The sequence below is a fragment of the Pelecanus crispus genome, chromosome 12, assembly GCF_030463565.1.
Source record: "Pelecanus crispus isolate bPelCri1 chromosome 12, bPelCri1.pri, whole genome shotgun sequence".
NCBI lineage: Eukaryota > Metazoa > Chordata > Aves > Pelecaniformes > Pelecanidae > Pelecanus > Pelecanus crispus.
The window spans coordinates 7909330-7925189 of NC_134654.1; the positions used below are offsets into that span (position 1 = coordinate 7909330).

General features: G+C 45.5%; 1 protein-coding gene across 2 annotated transcripts in view; it reads left to right on the plus strand.

Annotated features, from left to right (window-relative positions):
• Window positions 1-15860, plus strand: part of AP2B1 (adaptor related protein complex 2 subunit beta 1) — an 81254-nt gene that overhangs the window by 40411 nt on the left and 24983 nt on the right. Inside the window, exons 14-16 of one of the 2 annotated variants that reach the window (XM_075720079.1) lie at window positions 2500-2692; window positions 12921-12962; window positions 14849-14995. In XM_075720079.1, the coding sequence (XP_075576194.1) occupies window positions 2500-2692; window positions 12921-12962; window positions 14849-14995 (382 nt within the window). The remainder of the gene's footprint in view (window positions 1-2499; window positions 2693-12920; window positions 12963-14848; window positions 14996-15860) is intronic. The other variant, XM_075720080.1, reaches the window with a different exon arrangement.

Genomic DNA, 15860 nt, shown 5'->3' on the forward strand with positions numbered 1-15860 from the left:
ACTGATTACTAAGAAATTGGTTTCCCTCTTTCTAGTGCTAAGTGTACATGAAAAGATAAATGAAAATCTGTCAGTTTAAGGCAAGTTAAGGGTGTCCAGTGAAAGATAACCTCCTCACCTAGCTATTTGGAGTTATCTTCATTACTTCTGCACTCTGGTGATGACCATTCTGGTGGCTGACCTATCCACTAGAGACTGAGGTTTTCCTTCAGATTGCATGCACAGTGAGATAGAGGTGGAAACACGGAAGTGTAGAGATGTCCACAATGAATGTGGCTTAAGAGAGTCAAGATAGCATTGCCTTGAGTAGATGGGCAGAAGTAGCTAGATGAGTGGTGCTTTTCTGGGTATAAACCAAGGAGGAGTTAGCTCTGGTTGGCAGAATACACTACACTGCATTTTGATTCATTTAATTTTCATTCCAAGCAGTGTAGGACAGGTTCCTTTCAGCTGTCAGCTGATGGGAAGACCCATTGAACAGCTCACAGATGGTGAGATGTTCCTGCCTCTTCAGTGAGTCCAAGTGTCATAGAGTTGCAGATGAATCCTAAAGGTGGGGGAGAAATCTCCTGATTGCTTGGCAGTGTTTCCTTATGTGGTGGCTCCCACCACCCCTGCTCAGCTGTAATGCAGATGGGAAATTTGAGGAGATGTTTACAGGGCTCCTGGGAGAGGAGGAGTCTGGTTAGACTCTGGCAGGAGTCCCCATTCCCACACAGGTGGCTGCAGGAAATTTTTGATTCTGTTTCGGGCTGTGCATCCCTTATGACACCCAACATCTGGGAACCACTGGAGGCTGAACTCAGGAGGGCCAAATCTCCAATTCACATACCCAGCTGCTAGCCACTGCCCAAGAGTATAAGGGAGAAAGCTTATATCAAGTCTTTTTGCCCTTTATCACACACATATTCTTTATTCATTTTTTTATTTCAAAGAAAGTGCAAAGTTGTTTATACAAATCTCTTTAAAGAGGCCCATTCTGTACAGGAAACGGAAGGCCTGGTGTTTTGTCTCTTGATACAAGCTGACTTAGCTTTGTCTTTTCCTAATTTCTTCTTGGACTTTGGGACAACTGCAGTTACACAAGACCTTGAAGGATTGCTTTATCTCTATCAGAAGAAGGATGAGTAAGTGCTGAAGAGGTGTAGTGTTAAAGGGATTGTATACTGGGAATGAACCAACTGTGTGCACTACTGGCTTGTAATGTGCCTCTGCTCATACATGCTGTTCTTCCCTGTTCTCAGGCTGGGGGTGGGAGTGGATCACAGTAACCACTTGCTCTTCAAAAATGTTTTAGTTAACTGTTCAGCATACTCAGAAGTCTTCCTGCGGAAGGCAGAAGCAGAAAGGACAACTAATGTTAGTACTATTAGGGGTCTAAAGATTTTAATGCAAAGAAGCTTTCAACCCTTTCTGTCGCTGCCTAGTAACTAATTCACTCTGCAGTCCGACATCTTTTCCTCTTGGTGCTGAAGTTGGGAGCAGCTTATACTCTGTTGCTGAAGCTTTCCTCTCAGTAACAGAAAAAGGATAAGGAAGAGTCATGGAAGTCAGAAGCCGCAATCCTTATGAAAGAGCCCCAGTGTTAAACACCTTGTCAGGACGCTAATTCCCATGGCATTTGTGTGCAATTACCTGTTGGCTGTATCTGCAGTAATATGAGCTAGAAATAATTTTGTCAGTTACTGCTGGCAACAGGATACAAAATAGATTTTAAGTTAACTAAATATTAGCATCTCTGGATTTAAAGAATAAATACATTGTAATGAGATTTCCAGGAGCTACAGTCAGTCTTACTTCTCCCCGCCACCCCCCGCCCTCCTTGTTCTAAAATTCAGTGGCAAATGAGTATAAAAGGTAGCCAGACTGCATATGATGAGAAATTTTGGAAGCTGTATAATGAGCATTTCTAGACTAGTAATTAGCATGCCTGCTAACTCAGAGAAAAGGAAATTACTGATGGAAGGGAGGAATCAATTTTAGATTGAGGTCTTTAATTAGAGCTTGGCTCTGGTCAGTAGAAGGTGGTTAATCCAGATCTGTAGGGGGTGGTTGAGTTTGCATTGGTTAGAGTGAGGGCTCAAGGGGTTTATCAGTGTTAGGTCTCCCGCCCTCCCCCATGTCTACATGTAGTTCTCCAGGCCCAGTGGGCTGAAAATCATCTCTATAGGTTTCTTCTGAGCTGGGAAACAGTTATTTTCAGTGCTGTAGTCCATGTAGTACTCACGGCTTATGGTTTTGGAGGGATCTGCAGTTCTCAAGGTGGGCAGATTTCACACCCGAAGATTCCCTTTTCCGAACTGAAAATCATGTGTTGAAGAACCACTTGCCATAACACACTGCCTTGCACCTGGCAGTGGTCAGATCAGCTGCTAGGATAAGCTTTTACCTAGCTTCTGCTCATGAGCCACCTCTTGCTGTGTTTCCCCATGCTGGGAATCTGAAGATCGAAGGTGGCTTATGTTTCTCTCTTCTGCTTCTTGTTCCTCCCCCCTATAGCACTGATGCAGGCGATAGCCCCGTGGGCACAACAGCCACTACAAACCTGGAGCAGCCGCAGGTCATCCCATCACAGGGTGACCTTCTGGGTGACCTTCTCAACCTGGACCTGGGACCCCCAGTGAATGTTCCCCAAGTGTCCTCCATGCAGATGGGTGCTGTGGACCTCCTGGGAGGAGGGCTGGACAGCTTGGTAAGTGACATCCTCTTTAGCTTCAGCTGATGAGAAATCATTGGAGCTGTGCTTATCTCTGCAAAGCCTTGATCATTTGTGCTTATAATGCTTGGATCACTGAGCTCACAGTGCTGAGCCCTAAAACTCAAAGAGGATTTAACCAGTGCTATTGTACCAACTTTCAGCAGGTTTTTCCTGCCATAAAATGAATGCACGCTGTAGAATCCCCATGGTCAGCAGATATATTTGTTCCATGCTTTTTCTGTCTGTAGAAGAAAAACAAAAAGTTGTTTTAAGGATGTGAAGTGTCCCACTGTTTTGTAATTGATTCAGGCTCCCTTTCAAGAAGACATTTGTTCCACCTGGTTCCCAACCCTACTGAATTTCAGTGCAAAACTCTCAGGACTGCAGGCTGTAGCCCCGTGTCATCCTATTTGTATATTTTCCAGAATATGTCACAGTTTAATATCGGTGACATTTTAATTGCAGTTAGGTCAAGAGGGAAGCATTCTGCGTAGTCCTCTCCATGCCGCAGCTGCTGACAAGGAGGTATTCTAGTACTTAACAGGGTCAGGCTCCTGTGTATCAGTAATCACACATTGCTTCTGCTCTGGGGTGTGAGCTGGGCATGAGCTGTAATGAGAGATTCACTTAGCAAAGGAGACTGTGGCAGTGGAGAGGAGCTCGGTGCTGTGGTCTTAACACTGGTGGCAGCCAGGCATTGAGAAGCGGGGAATGTAATCATGAGCCTGGGAGTTGTTCCCATGGGGTGGAGCCCAGCGCACAGATCCCTAACACCCTGGTGACTTTCCTATGGGGGTAAGAAGCAGTCTAGGTATATTTGCACCATGTAACCTGAGTAAGAATACCTCAGTGAACATAGTTGGGTGGTTTTCAGACCTACAGTAGATTTGTCTTGCTTTGGTTTGAGGTTTGGCTTGTAGTGAGCTGGGTTGGGTTATCTGTGTGCCTGGTTTAGGTGTGCTTTCGGTTCTGAGTCAAGCTCTGAATAATAGAGGTAGGAGGCGGCTGGATGAACCCCAATGCAACAAATCCTTATTTATCAAAGACTTTTTTTTTTTCCTAAGATGCCATAATCTTATTAAAGGAGACATTAAACACATTTCCAACTCCAGTGCTTCATGAGCTAATGAACTGGAAACAATCTAACCCTTAATGGCATTGTTATTCACAGAGGTCAGATGTGCTTTAGCCTCTGTGCTATCTAAACAGCAGTTTGCTTATTTAGCAGGGAGACTGCTTTTATGCTGGGGAGATAGGGGATTAGGGAAATGGTTTAAGCTGGAGTTGATGGGAAAGCAGACGGTGAGCCCAGAGCAGTGACCTTTGCAGCCTTTGCCCTGCATTGCAAGATGTGCCACTAAGAAACTGGGATTTTTAATTGTGTTAAGGCATTGCAGAAAATTGTGCTATCCATGGTGGCTCAAAATGGTTAAATTCCTCTGTCTATACTGTCTTCCAGGCCATCTGTAGTAACCCTTTGTTTCTCATTAGTGTCAGAGACAAATAAATGGACACAGCAGGAGGACTAAAACTTGGTTTTGGGAAAAGAATTGTCTTTCATTTGGCATTAATGGGCTTAATTTAGTGACCCACTTTGGCAGTAGAGCTGTTAGTTGATATGGTGCTAGGCTTTTACTTAATATTTTTCTCAAGCCTTAAGTAAATCCATGGGGCTGCAGAGTGTGATCTAACAAAGTGATCACGTCTGGACAGGGAGTAGCTGTGCCTCAGGCCAGCACTGTCTCAGCTAAGTTACTAGATGGGGTGAGCACTAAAAAAAAAAAAAAAAAACAAAACAAAAAAAAACCTGAATGGTGGTGGTATTTTTTCCCCCTGGAATGCTTTCTATTAAAGTCCTGTTGCATCAAATGTCCTATCTTTTCCTGATCCCTCACATGTATAAGTGAATCTTTTCCTGGTAAATCTCTATATTTCTCTGGCTTTTCCTTCCCTAGTAAGTGTAATTAGTATGTGAGTAAATGTGGTCTGTGTCTTTGTTTATTGTTGTGGGCGTGTGTTTAACAAGTATCAAGCTGAGTTAACCCTAACCTGGTATTAGCTAAATTGCTAGGCAGTGTCTCTTGGCTGCGTGGCTAGCCAAGGGGATTGGCATTTGGATCTTAGGCTAATATTAAGCCACATTTGTGCAGTGCCAAAAACACAGTCTCAAACTGCAGGTACACACATGCCTGATTTCTCTATGTGGTGAGGGGGTGAGATACGTCCCAAGGTGCCCCCTTGAAGAAGGGCTGAGCTGTTCACCCTTCACCAGGGATCAAAAATGGCTGGGAGCCAGGGATGGTGGTCACTTGGGCTGCTTGTGCAGTCAGTGGGTTTGGAGACTGAAATAAAATCTTCTTCCTCTGTCCTTATCAGTGTTCTGCCTATCGGTGTTTCAGTAGGCATTCTGGCTGTAAGTGTAGCAATCTCTTCCTCTTTGTCCTCCAGATACCTTGTACACACACTTTCTTTATGTTATATTGCTGCCTGATTCGTTCCACTTTGAAGCTTCCCGCTCCATTACTCCTAAAGTCTTTTTTAATGCATTTTTTCCCCTGCTTTGTTGGGAAGACTGAGGCTCCCATACCCTTGCATGAAGCATGGATAGGTGTGAGCAGTCTCTCCTCCTCAAACCAGACAGAGTTTACTTCACTTTGGGCCCCTGTGCTACCAGAAAGTAACCCTGTTTGGTTGTGAATGCCAAGGTAACTGTCTTTCTCTGTGTGCGCCGCTTTGGTCTTTCTTTCCCCATCCCTCCCGTTGTCTTAAGAGTCTAAGTAAGAGTACTGGAGCCAAGCATGGTTGGAGTCTGATCTAAGGAAGGATTGAAATGTGTTTTTTCCAACAGAAATTTGTCTAGTGGAATTTTTTTAAGGCTCCCAGTGATGGAGTTTGTACCACCTCTACTGTTGATTGCTGTTTTCTGTTCATCACTAGCAGATCCCTTTTGGATCTCAGGTCACCTGAGAGGAGACAGGGGAACATGAGGTATTCAAATGCAATATATTCTCTGCATTGTGCGTCTGGCATTATGTCAGCCTGAGCAGGGGCATAAGTTGCTGTACTGCCAGAGTAGAGCAACCCCAAGCCCCGCTTCCATTTTCCAAGGAACTGTTTGATATGTAAAAAAAGCCTAAATAAGCCTCTCTGTAATAGTGGAAGAAAATGGTTTGGGATGTGCTTGAGCTGATGCATGAAATCATGGTCTGTTACTGTGATGGTGAGATTGTGTCAGTACTGTGAGTGTCTCAAAGGCAGCTGAAGGTCTGGAAGAGGCTGCTGACAGGATCTCAGCCAGTTTGTCACATTCACTGAGTGTCATGCATTGATTCCCCTCGGATACTTGTTGCAGCTTTTGTGGATTTGATAATGCCTCCTTTTCTTTGGAGGGGATGTCTGTCTTCAGAGGGATGCTCTTGCAGGGCAAGTCCCAACAGGACTAACCCAGAAAGATCAACAGCAGCATTAACTTCCATGGCAAATGTCATTCTGCATTTCCATTTCTTAAACTGTGGGGTTTTTTTTCTTCCAGGCATTTAAGTAGAGACTGCATGGTGTAAAACTGGATAAACACCAAATTAATATTGTTCATTTGAATTTTCCTCAGCCTTGCTAGATACTTATCCCCATGACCAGTGAGACTCCAGCTGCTTGATAGGTTAATTTCTTTAGTGAGTAACTCTTATCTCCATAGTGAGTCCTGTAATTGGTATTAAATGTAACATGCATATTGTGCGTGCACAGATGCTGAGCATGTGTTAACAATTTAAAAAAAAAAAAGGAGAAAAAGGGCCTTTAGTACAAGAACAAGATATGCTTTGCTTATAACCAGAGCAGACTCGCTATAAGACTTACGGAGAGCTGTTCTCTAGTGAACAGAGCCAGCACTGAGTCTGTTCCAGGTTGTGCCTCTGCCACCCTGGGCAGATCTTGTTCTTCTTTGCTTTGCTTTCCTTTCCTTTCTGTAAAATGGTGACCAAGGCCACTGTTACAAAGCTGTTTGAGATCTCCAGCTCCACAGGGTAAAGTAGTGATACCAGTCACTAATGTGGGAGAAGCAAAACTTGCTTGGACAGCAGATTGCTGGATGAAGAGTTGTGCATGCTGAGAGCTGGAGTTTGATGCTTTATCCCCTTAAAGCCAGCTCTTAAGTGTCTAAACTTCATGCAGATTATAGGCAGCCCTCCAACTCTGTGCTGTAATGAGCCAGGGTCATTTTGCCTTTAAACCTTTTTGTGTGTTCATTTGCTCTGAAAATCCATTGGGCATGAGAGCTCCATGTTGCCTGGCTCATTGTGCAGCTCACTGTGAGCCCATGCGTTTAACGGGAGCAGGGCACTGTGGCCGGGAGCCAAGGAGGCTGGCTTTAAACCCCGGGGCAGAGCAGTAAATCTGTAGGAATGGACAGGCTTGGATTGTCTGTTATGTAAGGATTTTATTTAATACTCTAGCCTCTCATCTACAAGAATATTATTGATTCAAGGCTGGCAGCTGGTCAGACTGATTTATGTCCTGAATTGTAAAGTTGTTTGATAATCAGTGGCTATCCACAGTTTTCTGTAATAATCTGGACTGGTTTGGGTTGTTCCAGGTAGAGCTGTGCCCCTCTATGTAATCAGGTTGGATATAGGGGGGGTCTGTCTGCAGGGGTCTCTTCTGCGTGGTTCAGGGCTGTGTCCCCCCACTGTGCTTGCTCTGAAGTGGGATGGAGGGCTGGGACCTGAGCACTGGCACACCCTCTGGCACACCTGCGGGGTGTCCTGGGCTCTGGGCACCTCTAGGCTTGGCAGCCTGGGAAGAAACGCCTGCTCCAGCAGTCCTGAGTGCCTGCCTGATCCAAAAGGCTACTTCATTTACCTTTTCCTGGAACTCTGCAGTGTGAGAGTGGCTATGCTAGGTCAGCCCCAACATCCATTTATGCAGTAGATGTGATGCTTCCCCAGGGTGCTCCTCCAGCCTCCAACAAGGAGCTGAGCATCTCCTTTCATCTAGACTGCTCTGGTTTGATGAGCTACAAAGCATGTCTGTTAGGATTTCTGACAAAGGGCGTGTGTGCATTGCTGGAGCAGTGCTGATATGGAAAAGGAGCTCTTTTGGTGGGTCACTCGTTCATGTCTGATTTAAGGCTCTTGTTGCTGTAACAGTAATAGGACTGCTAGAGCTTCGTAGAGCTGCTTTTTTTACGCTTTAGAAAATGAAAATGGTTAGTACTTAGTTTCATTTGCCGATGGAAATCATTCAGCAAAGTAAAACATTAGCAGTAAATGCTACTGAAACTGGTGGCTGTGGTATTGGCAGCATGACCTGTCCTCCACCGCCTTTGACACAGCTGTCCTTGGTTTGGACAGTAGCCCTTCTGCTCTGCAAACCTGGCTTGGCAGCATGAAAACAGACACATAAAATAGCAGCAAATGAGGTACTGAAAATGCCTCTGTATGAGCCACAGCAGAGTCTGCAATGAGATATCTACAGCCCATCAGGAGGTCAGAAGATGCAGACCATATGTGGTCTGTCCTGCAGTTCAGATGTCTCTAACAGGATTAGCCCAGATCAAGTGGCCTGCTAGCAACTGCTCTCAGCTTTTCTGTTGGCCCCATCACCTGATTCTTGTTAGGTAAATGCCTTGTGTTCCTTGCTGCTGTGTTACTGAGTGCATGCTCTCACCTAGCTCTGTGAGCTGTGATGCTTAATTCTTGGTTTGGGGTGCAAGGGAGGGAGGAGTCAGCAATTGTCCTCTGTTAACCCATGAATTACAGCTCCATGAAATGCATACCTGCTCTGAAAGCCCTGGCTGTGCTATGGATGCAAGGCAAAGCAGTTGCTGAGCAGTGGTTGTTGCAGCTTCTGTCCCTGGCTCCACCCTCCCTGTTATTTTTTGGAGCTCCAAATGCCTCACGTCATGTTGCAGAAGTGATTGTAACCCCTCCAGATCACATGAACACTTCAGCAGAGTCACTTCATTACAAGCTGCCGTTAAGATGCAAATAAACCCTCCTAATGCAGTAACTCCAGCACTGCTGCACTTCGTAAGTCAGCATAACTGCTTACACGGAGCTGAAATTACAGTACAAATGCTCTTCAACTGCAGAGCAGCTGCAATGCCATCCGAACCAACTAATACAAAGTAAAGATGCCGATGCAGTTTGGGAAGAGGTGCAAGTACTGTTTTTGTTGACAGAGGGTCGAGTCCAGCCTCTTCTTTAAACCCATGTGGCTGCTTGAGTGCTGTTGTGGCAGGATGGGTTTGGAGAGAATAAAGAGAATTCCTGCTTGAAGAACTTTGTGCATTTGGTGGCCAAGGCTCCCTGTTTATCCCCTGCTCATCTCCTGAAGCTGGCAGCTCTTCAACCTGGACAGAGGCTTTGTGCTCTTCAGCAAGAGGCAAGCCTGCCAACTTTGGGCTCAGGATCAGGGCTTTGCAGTGCTGCAAGTTCCCAGGCAAAAGTTCCCCTTGGCCATCCTGAGACCAAGTGGCAGCCCTCATCCACCCCACCTTCATAGTGAGTGTTTCAGCCTGGGTAGGGCTGGAAGCTGTGTTAACGTGGTCCTCTCCTCCGCGGGGCTGTTGCCTGCTCCCATGTAAGGCAGGTTCATGTTGTCCTTCTGACAGGAGTGTCTTCCCGCCCGTGAGTTGAATGGAAACGGTTAACTAGAGCTGCCAGCCCTGGGGAATTGGTTAAGCAGCACTTCATGCCTGACTAATATCTGCTTCTTTCCTTCTGCACTCTGCCTGTCACTCCAGATGGGAGAGGACACTCCGTGGGTAATTGGTTCCTGTTCCCTCTGTCTTCCTCCTTCCCTCTTACTCACACACGTCGCTGTTACGGTCTCTTCCATCATTTGAGTTTGGAATAAAGTTAGATTTTGGGCATCTCGCAGGAGGATTGGGTAAACCAGACCTGTAGTTTCTGAATGGGGAAAGCGTTGGTGATATGGGAGGGTGACAAGCAAGAAAAACAGAGAAAGGGACTTTTGTGCTGCTACAATGGGTAGTGCACTGCGGATCTGATGTGGAATTGATTGTATTAGTTCTTTGTTAACTTTTCTCACCTTTAATTTCTGTTGAAGTACATATGTTGCCACTTCTCTTTTCACTATATGGGTAGAGCCTGCTCTGCCTGTAGGGAGTTGGTGAAGCTGCCAGCTCCTTGGAGCTTGCTCTGTAGCTTTGTGCTAGTACACATCTGCAGTGCTTGGTCCCAAGCGTAAGAGTCAAGAGAGTGGCCGGCTGCTGTGTGCAGACCCCTCCTATGCATAAAGTGGGGCTTCAGGAGGAGCAGGTCAGAGCCTTTGGGTATTGGAACGAGATCTTTTCTACCCTAAAGCAGAGATGTTGGGTGCAATCTAGAAATGCAAGGAGGCTCATGGTAAATTCTCCGAGCCAGTGAGGTTTGTTTTTTCTGCCTTGTAGGGGGTGAGAGCTGGAGTCTCGACTTAAGACAAGCAATAAATCCAATACTACTTTTCCCTCAAGGCATGACAGCTAGGGAAAATGGAAGACTTGTGAATAGCTTGAGGAACCCCAGTATGTCATTCCTTTCCTCCTTCACAGTGAGTGCATGCAGATACCAGTGTACGGGTTTCTTCGAGGTTGGATTCCTAGCCTGCAGCTTCTTATGATGAGTAGTAGAAAATGGTAGAATAGCTGAACGTCTGGCTTGATTATGCAGAATTATTCAGTCATTTCCATAATACCCTTTGTAAAATGCTTGCTGCTTGATAAACCAGTCTTTCTCCTGCTTCAGACAACAGTACTGGAAATCCTCCATGCATACAATAATATCTGGAAATGAAGTGGATTCTTTACCTTTTTTCTTTTCCTCTGGACTTTGCTGCCTGTCAGTATAGAGTGTGAAGTTCATCTCCATGCAAGACTATGAATAGGGATGGGGTGTAATAGTTGCATTTATTCCTCCTCAGCGAGCCAGTAACAAGTTGTAAATGATCTGATATACTAATCTAAAACATGGCTTGGCTTAAAGAGCAGTCTGTAGAACAAACCTCTGCTCTGCCAGGCTGTTTCAGTGGGGGAGACCTGACAGTGTAATAAGCCTGATTTTATAAGCTCAATATTAATTGGATTTGCATCCTCTGGCTGGCTTACTTTGGTCTGTGACTGATCCTTCTTTTGACTTTGGAATCACTCACTCTTATCTATTATCTCTTAAGTAAGCTAAGAAAAACTGGACTAGTGCACTGCACTGCCATGGGCAGCAAGAGGATGGTTGCTGTATGACAAGGTGGCTGTTGCAGAAGACAAGGGACCTCCTGTGAATTTCTACCATGACTTCAAGTAGGGATAAACTGAGGCTCACACAGGAAAAAAAGCTCGTAAGGCTTCTTAACAAAAGGCAAATTGTGTGTGATTTGTACTCATCTAACACCTACTTATAGTAGCTAATATAGCATCAGCTGGCTCCTGTGGGGACTAGGGGAAGGAGAGATGCCAGGGGATAGAAGGGGGATCCAGAACAGCACACGGATCTGTCAAATTTTACAGGTTTTTTTGGAGGCTAGCTATCATCTAGTAAGTCGCTGTCTTGCAACTTTGCTGCTGTTTTCAAGGCATTTTATCCTTTTTATCTGTGCTCTGAGGGAGAGAAGTATGAAGCTTTATGGTGTCTCTTGACCAGTGTAAAATATATTTGCCTTGAGATGTCCCAGGGAGCAGGCTAGCGGGGACCAGAACAAAGTTGAATTTCCAGGTCTTTTGTGCAGAGGGAAAGGCTTGGAGCCTTTTTGGCTTTAAGCACGTGCATTCCCAGAAGCTTCTGCTTTAGCTATATGGTGTGTTTTTTCAATACGTTATCACATCAGCATATATTTGAATAACATACCTAGAACCTTTGTTGACCCAGTTTGTCAAATGCTCTTTTTAAAGCAAACCAAACCCCCAAACTCTGATCAAATGGAAGAGCAAAGCCATCTATGAGGCAAGCTCTGCTGTTCTGGTCTGCCAGTCCAGCCACCCCATAGGGCTAGCTCCTACCTTGCCCCTGCACTTGCTTCATCCTCCATGCACGTTGTCAGGGCATGATCCTTGTCTGAATGGGACACACAAAAACCCTGTACTACACAAAAAAACTACCATGGTCTTCTGAACAGAAGCCTAGGACACGGATAAGCCTAGAGATGTCTCTGTAGTGAATAACCACTGCAGATCTGTGCTTGTTTCCTCCTGGATATCAGTCATCTGTCGAGTGCTTTATAAATATTCACAGGAGTGATGTACTCACCAACAGCACTTGTAGCCAGCTTTGGAGTTTGTCCTGATTGCTGAATTCTCTCAAGCATGTAGAATGGTGTGGATGTTTAAAAAATGGGCTTTATCACAGAGAAAGTGGTCTGGATGCTTTGTAAAGGGAATGCATGGTAGGACAGCTTCTAGGTGGGCTGCAGGATTGTTTGGCAGAAGGGCTCCAGGGAGGATTTCATGTTTATGGAAGGTTGTACGGGTGGTGTACCATGGCTATTTCGGTCACTTCAAACTGTAGATGTGTAGCTTGGCAGAGATCATTACTGAAATATTCCAGTGCACCATAAGGTCTCTTTACTATTTGAGTGGCCCATTAGATCATGAAGCTGGTTTTGTCCTTTCTAAGGGAGGGGAGCATCCTGAAAGGGAGGACAAAGCCCACCTATCTGAGCTGTTATAATAGCCGGCACACATCCCGTCCTCTTTCTTCCTGGTTATTGAAGAGAGCCGCATGTCAGGAATGTAGCCAAGATGCATTGTGTTTTCTCATAGTTCGTAGCTGTTCCCTAGAAAACTAAAGCTTTCAGGAAGTGAGCTTCCTGTCAGTTTTATTTTTATTCCATTTCACAGTTACCCCACTGGGTTTTGTAGAGCTGCTCAGGACTGCTGGCAGCCAGCGTGGTGGGTTGAAGGGAAAGCACTGATGCATGAAACATGAAGAATTGCGCAGTTTGTGGTAAAGATGACAGGAGCAAGAGGGGATGAGTTTTTGCTCTTAATTAACCTGCAAAATGCTCCTGTCTGCAGTAGGTGTGTGGGGTAGTTCTCTGAATAGCTCTGCTCATACAACAGCAAAAAAGCCCCTCTGTTCCCTGTGCTTTCCCGTCATTGCGTTTCTGTCTGTCCTGTACACAGCAAGCGAGACATGCTCGCAGCAGTGTGGTCAACTGAGCTCCACTCCGGCTATCTGACACTTGGCTTAAATGAACTCGGTCTTTCTCTCCTCTTTCTCCTTCTCTCTTTCAGCTTGGCAGTGACCTTGGCGGGGGCATTGGAGGAAGCCCGGCAGTAAGTGCCATTCCATTTTTTTCCCCAATTTAAAAAGCTGCTCAAAGCTCAGGATTTTTAAATACAGCCTCACCTATTATGTGCTGGAAGATGCTTAAATCCCTGAAGATGTTTGAAAATGGACAACTGCAGCTGAAACACACAGGTCCCCACCTATGTTGCTTTGAGTCCAGCTGTCACCTGGGCTTTCCTAAGAGCAGCCAGGGCCGGAGCTGTTGACTTGATCTGCTTAGCTCTTCTTTCTCAGAGCTTTTAGTTCGAGCACCAGCATTAATGTTGGCAGTACCCCAGTCCTCGTGCAACTGCTTTGGCAGCCAAAAGGCCAAGGATGCTTACCTTTGTACTTGGAAAGCCTGTTTTGTTGTAACCCTAACCCAGCATCACCACAGGCTGAACTCAGTGCTTTTCTCCTCCCAGATGCCATGTAAGACTTTTTCCTGGACATCAGGGTCAAGTGCTCTGAGCTTTCCTACTACATGTGGTCAGTGCTGAACTCTGCCTGCCACCAGCCTCCTTCTCTGTGCCTGTGCTTTGTGAGTGTCCTACTGCCTAGAGCGCTTGCCTGGACATGAGAGACTTTCAGGCTGCTTCCAAAGCACCCTTGGCTTCAAATGCATACCAGCTTCTTCCAGGAAAGCATGGGAAAAGGATGCAAGATGACTTGGAGACACGGTGGGCAGGAGGGAGTGTGCCTCCAACGCACAACCAAAAGCAGTCTCCTGGAGAAAGCTCCAGTCCCTCTTCCCAGGACTGTGTAGCCAGTAATTCAGTGAGGAAAGCATACTCAGTTCTGGAGTGAGGGCTTTGCAGAAACCCTTGTTATGGCTGCAGTCATTCTCTCTCCTTCTTTCCCTGTGAATCTTGCATTCCTTTCTAACTTCAGCATGAGGGCAGAGGAGAGCTGATAGTACAGTATACCTGTAGCCCCCAAGCTGGACATGGGAGATACTTACTCTGTAGAGATCCTACCTACAAAGCCGAGTCTCTGCCTCCCTGGGCCAGCATAAATCCACCAAGCAGTTCTGTAAAACCACCAGTCCTCCCTGTCCAAAGGGTTGACTGAAACGCCACATCTCAGGTGGGTTCCTGAACACAGAACAGCAGTGAGACTTCAGACCCAGACCTGTCATCAGTATTTTCTGTTGCCTGCCTTAGTCATTCTGCCTGTTTCTGGGCTGCTGACTGGTGAATCCTATTCTCAAGCATGTAATTCTTCCTGTTCACAGTAAAGAAAAGAAATTGGGATTCTAACTTGAGTGTGACTGTCCCACCTGGAGCTGGGCACCTAAAGGTTAATATTCCAGGTTTGGTGCCCTCATTTAAGTCATGAGAGGGAAGGATTGCCCTTCCTGCAGAAGGGCAGACAGAGACAACTAGTTCTGCTTCAGGTAATGAACCTTTTGGACCACAGTGCTGAGAATGCAGAGCTCTGGCTTTGGGTGGGAATACCCAATAAGGTCATGACTCCCTTGCTGTCTCTGGATATACAAAATCTTGCAGATTCCTGAAGGCTGTCATAGTTGGGGGAAGATTTGAAGCATTTTTTTCTTTTCCCTGGGTTTATGTAGGGTAGATCCACAAAGCATGTAGTCTTTATGAGAAGGAGAGATGGAGAAGAAAGATTCCTCTACAGTGGGAATAGATAACTGGAGCTATAAAAAATGATGTGAAAGCTATTGCATGGTTGAGGTGACAGCCGAGTGTGGGGATTACTTGCCAAGAGCTTTGGAATTCAAATGCATTATTTAGTACTATTGATAATTCAACGGGGAAGCTGCAAATGGCTTTAAAATATTTAGGATATTGCCCGAGTTCATGCTTTATTTAATAAGTAGTGTTCTTCATACGTGATGTTAATCAGTGCCTGCTCTTTCTAACTTCTCCAGGTGGGGCAGACCTACATTCCCTCTTCTGTGCCAGCCACCTTTGCCCCTTCACCCACCCCAGCAGTGGTGAGCAGTGGACTCAACGATCTCTTCGAGCTCTCATCTGGTATAGGCATGGCTCCTGGAGGATATGTGGCTCCGAAGTCTGTACGTAAGGAAAAAGAACATCCTCAGTATGTTGCCTTACCTTAGGCTACAAGAAGTCTGAGATTGCTCACTTGTCCCCTTTGTTGTTCATCTCTGGTGCTATCGGGGCACCTTAGTTCAACTCAGTCCCATTAGGGATGCCCTGTGTTTTTCCCAGGCAGAGTAACAGTAAGTTGGAGGCCATGTTAGTTGTTAGTTACAGACTTCTGGTTTTTTAGCAGTTCCCTCATTTTGCCTGTAACAATATTTCTCTAAAGAATGGCTTATATAAGATATGAGAATTTCAATTTTGTCAGAGCAGCTTTCCTGGAGACCTACTTCTTAGCAAGTCTCCCCAGAAAACTGAGGGCAGGATACAATTTGCTGCAACTTTTTCATAGAAGATTCGTTTATTTGGAGGAATTCAATGTGACAGTGAAGATAAAATCACGTGATTGGGATGAGCATGCCGCAATGTAATGCGGATAAATGCTCTGTTAGTGACAGAGATCACAGACACGCTGACTGAAGCATGCTTATTCTGAAGGACTCATGAGATGCAGAATATGGTTCTGGTAACCGGCTGTGGAGCAGCCACAGGGAGCTCAGGGTTAGCCTTTCATGCCCGAAAGGGAATAAACAAAGATTAGCACTCTTATTAAATAGGATGAATAAACTGAAGTCATCCTATGAAATCTGGGATCTCAAGGTACTGCAGAGCATGCTCAAAGCTTTTGGTCCTTAGCTGCTTGCAAGTATTACACCATATATAAGACCATGTACGAAAGAACCCAGTAATTTTGAGCTAAGTACTTCATTTTGCACCCTCCAAATTTGAGTCTGGGTTTTTCCCCACAAAGATGATTTGGGAATCCAGAACCCAAAC